Source organism: Neopelma chrysocephalum, unplaced genomic scaffold, assembly GCF_003984885.1.
Source record: "Neopelma chrysocephalum unplaced genomic scaffold, ASM398488v2 Primary Assembly neopelma1_140736, whole genome shotgun sequence".
Lineage (NCBI taxonomy): Eukaryota > Metazoa > Chordata > Aves > Passeriformes > Pipridae > Neopelma > Neopelma chrysocephalum.
In genome coordinates, this window is record NW_020932379.1 from 1 (window position 1) to 3,355 (window position 3,355).

Sequence of the window (3,355 nt, forward strand, 5' to 3'; positions counted from 1 at the left end):
TGAGGAAAGGAAAGAAAATTATCACAGTGGTGGTGGCTCTGCACGTATCTTCTACTGTGGGGTTTGGACCTTCATGAATGGCCAGAAATTCAGCTCTGAAGTGGTCTTTATGCAAGCTGGGAACTCACATGGGGCTGAAAGGAGCAGAACTCTGAGGGCATCTTGGTGGGATTGGCAGTGGTGCTGAGCACCGGCCCATCAGCCAGACCCACACTGGCCGTCGAGCGCTCTCAGCCAGCCCTTTGCCATCTTGTCCCCAGATCGATTTGCTCCTGTACCCTTCCTGCTCCCACACCCCTCCTGAGACGGGCCGACGTCTCTTCTTTGTGGCAGGACCTGAACGATGCAGCATCTGGTCTGTGATGTGCAAATGTGTTCAGCGCCTGGGCTGCTCCAGGTGCCTCCATCACACAGGACATGCTGATGAGCAGTAACACAGCCTGTGCCAGCGGGTGCTCTGGTTAATTAGGCTGTGCTTGTACAGAAAGCAAACCTGTTCTTTTGCCCTGGGACAAGGCTCACCCCTTGTCTTTTGCAGAGTCTGCTGCAGAGTGGTCTTGCCTGGCTCAGACAAGTGTCCAGCCGTAGATCAACACACATGGTGTACACTTGTGGCACAAGGAGCTGTGGAGCAGCAACTGCTCTCGGGCAGAATCGGTGCCCAGAGCTCAGGATGCAGGGAGGGAGGACAGAGAGAGTGAGGTCTGGCTGCAGTGATGTCCTTGGGGAACAGGGGATTGTGGGGACACTCCTCAGTGACTTTGTTTTTGCTTTTCAGGGTTGAAAAACTCCCTGGTGGCCCATGACATGGCATTTGAGATGACACGGGCTCCCTGGAGCCCAGAGCAGCAGATAGAGCGGCCACGACTCACCAAGAAAGTCCTGGACACAGAGGACCAGGCTGCCTTCCGACTCCAGTCAAAGATGCCCAGATACATCTACTTCGCAGCCAACAGCAAAAACAAGTGGGGCCACCAGCGTGGTTACAGGATCCAGATCACCAGTTTTGCAGGGGACCACATCCCCGAAGCCAGCTCCATGGAGAGAGCCATCAGCTGGGCAAGGTCAGGCTGTTCTGGCTGGGGTGGCAGGTTCTCAGAGGCTCCCCAGCTCTGCTAGATGGGAAGGCATCACAGGGATGTCCCTTGATGGCGGAAGCACAGAGAAACATTCTTCTGGGCTGAGGTTGCTCCATTGGAGCAAGCCTGTGCTGTGCAGGCTCTTTCAGGAGCTGACTTAGCTCTGCCCTGACTCAGGGGGCTGCTCCCATCTCTTTTCTTGTCCTCAGGTACCAGCTGGCTGTCACCCGGCGGAAGGAGGAGGAGCCCACCAGCACCAGCATCTACAACCAGAATGACCCCTGGACACCCACCGTCACCTTCGCCGACTTCATCAACAACGAGACCATCACCAATGAGGTGAGCTGGGGTCCCCTGGGCTGGAGCTGTAACAGCCATCCCCAGGCTCAATGGGAGCCCCAGGGACTGAGCAACCCTGGTATTGCCCACAGGACAACATGCTCAGCTGGGAGAGCAGCAGCCCTGGAGAATCAGGAAAATGGGTTTAAGCACCCCCTTCTCCATAAGTCTGCTCGGCGCTTTGGTGAGGGTGTGCAGATCAGAGCATGCAGAGCAGGAGCTTGTTTCTCCCTGTGGAGAAATGCTGGCAAAACATCAGGAAAATCTCTGTGAGGCCGGAGTGAGGCCACAGAGGTCAAGGCAAGGGCCCTTCCGCTGGATGGATATTGTGGCCATGGCTGCAGGCAGGCCCTGGGGGAAGGGAGGGGATCTTTCCCAGGAGGGGGGAGCTCAGTGTGTGGGAACGCAGCCACTTGGTGGCTATGGGTTCCCCTCCTTCTCTCCTGTCAGTCCCCATGGCCCCCTGTGGATTTTGGTCACTGCTGCTACAGCTTCTAAACTAATCCCGGGCTTGTGGCTTTTCCCTGCCTAGGACCTGGTTGCCTGGATAACCACTGGATTCCTTCACATCCCACACTCTGAGGATATTCCCAACACTGTGACTGTGGGAAACTCGGTTGGTTTTCTCCTGAGACCCTACAACTACTACGACCTGGACCCCTCTATATACTCCCACGATGGTGTGTTTTTCACCAACGAGCAGGACTTCATGGCATGTGAAATCAACCCTCTCGCCTGCCTGCCCAAAACTGCCTCTTGTTTGCCAAACTTTCCCCCATTCACCTATGATGGTTTTCAAAACATGAGCAGGCTTTAGTGCTGCAGGATGGTGTGAGGAGATGCAGTCAGAGACACCAGGTTGACTGTTCTGTCTCAGATTTTCTTATTTTAGTGAAGTTGTCTCAATTTCCAGTTGTGTAATGACTTCACATTTTATCATTGCTTTTGAAATAGTGCTCTTGAAAAAGGAAGTGTGATCTTCCTGGCATGGTGCCACATGGGAGTCTATGTTATCTGTTAATTGCTGAGTTTGAGTCTGTTTCAGGAGGAAAGTGAGGAGAAAACCCTTTTCCTCTGCTGTAGAAGTAAGTGCTATGTAGTGCATATCTCAGGTTAAAATAATGAAAATGGTGCTGGTCCAGTGCTCTCGAGTGTCTCGTTCTTACAACTCACAGCAGTGTCTCCTGGGGTGTGATGCTGGTCTCTGCCATGTTCTCTGTGCCCACAAACCAGCCCAGCAATGTGGCTCTGGGTGCCTGTCAGGGCATGGGGACATCCAGCTGGAGGGCAGGAGGGATGGGCTGGGGTGTCCTGGGGCTCTGGGGCCATGACTGAGGTGGGCACTGGCACCAAGCCCTGTGGGTGTTGGGGGAAGCCTGGGTTCAGGGCCAGGACTCCATGGGCTGAAGCTCTCAGGTACTCAGTGCTGAGCACAGGGGAGGAATGCAGAGGGGACCTTTGCAAGGTCTCATGGCTGCTGGCACTGCAGCATGGCCAGTGCCACTGCCCATTTGCCAGGATGCTGGTCAGGCTCTGGAGCCCTCATCCCCCTCCTCGCAGCCCCATCTGCGCTAGGATGTAGCTCAGGATCAGGGGCACATTTGTGGGGTGACAAGTGTCTGTCCCCTTTGTCGCGGCTGCAGGACCATGGGGATTTTGGCAGCAGCGGGTGATGCTGGTGGTGGGGCTGTGTCAGGATGGGGCCGTGGTGCTGTGCCCAGCACTGCTCTGCATGAGGAAGGGTTGTCTCTGCGGCCACTGCTGCCTGCCCAGCATCTGCGGGGTTAAAAGAAGGAGGAGCGGGGAGATGCATTTATTTCCTTCGAATGACTGGATCCATCCCCTTCAAGCTCTGCAGTGTATGATCTGGGACCAGAGGGAAGGACATATGCACAAGCATTAAGTTTACTTAAAATTATAAACTGCTGGCAAAGCAG

General features: G+C 54.9%; 1 protein-coding gene across 1 annotated transcript; it reads left to right on the top strand.

The window, feature by feature from the left end:
* Positions 1-560: 560 nt before the first annotated feature.
* On the top strand, positions 561-2,550 carry LOC113962294 (membrane primary amine oxidase-like). The gene is made up of 3 exons (XM_027673067.1): positions 561-1,064; positions 1,289-1,418; positions 1,951-2,550. Exons 1-3 carry the CDS (start codon positions 808-810, stop codon positions 2,233-2,235), a joined length of 672 nt encoding a protein of 223 aa, XP_027528868.1. The 5' UTR covers positions 561-807; the 3' UTR covers positions 2,236-2,550.
* The last annotated feature ends 805 nt before the right edge of the window (positions 2,551-3,355 follow it).

What these genes read in the sequence shown, in the direction of transcription:
- LOC113962294 (XM_027673067.1), top strand. Translation starts at nt 808, where the DNA reads ATGGCATTTGAGATGACACGGGCTCCCTGGAGCCCAGAGCAGCAGATA. An exon ending in AGAGCCATCAGCTGGGCAAG is followed by an intron (nt 1,065 to 1,288) that starts GTCAGGCTGTTC and finishes TCTTGTCCTCAG; the next exon opens with GTACCAGCTGGCTGTCACCC. An exon ending in ACGAGACCATCACCAATGAG is followed by an intron (nt 1,419 to 1,950) that starts GTGAGCTGGGGT and finishes TTCCCTGCCTAG; the next exon opens with GACCTGGTTGCCTGGATAAC.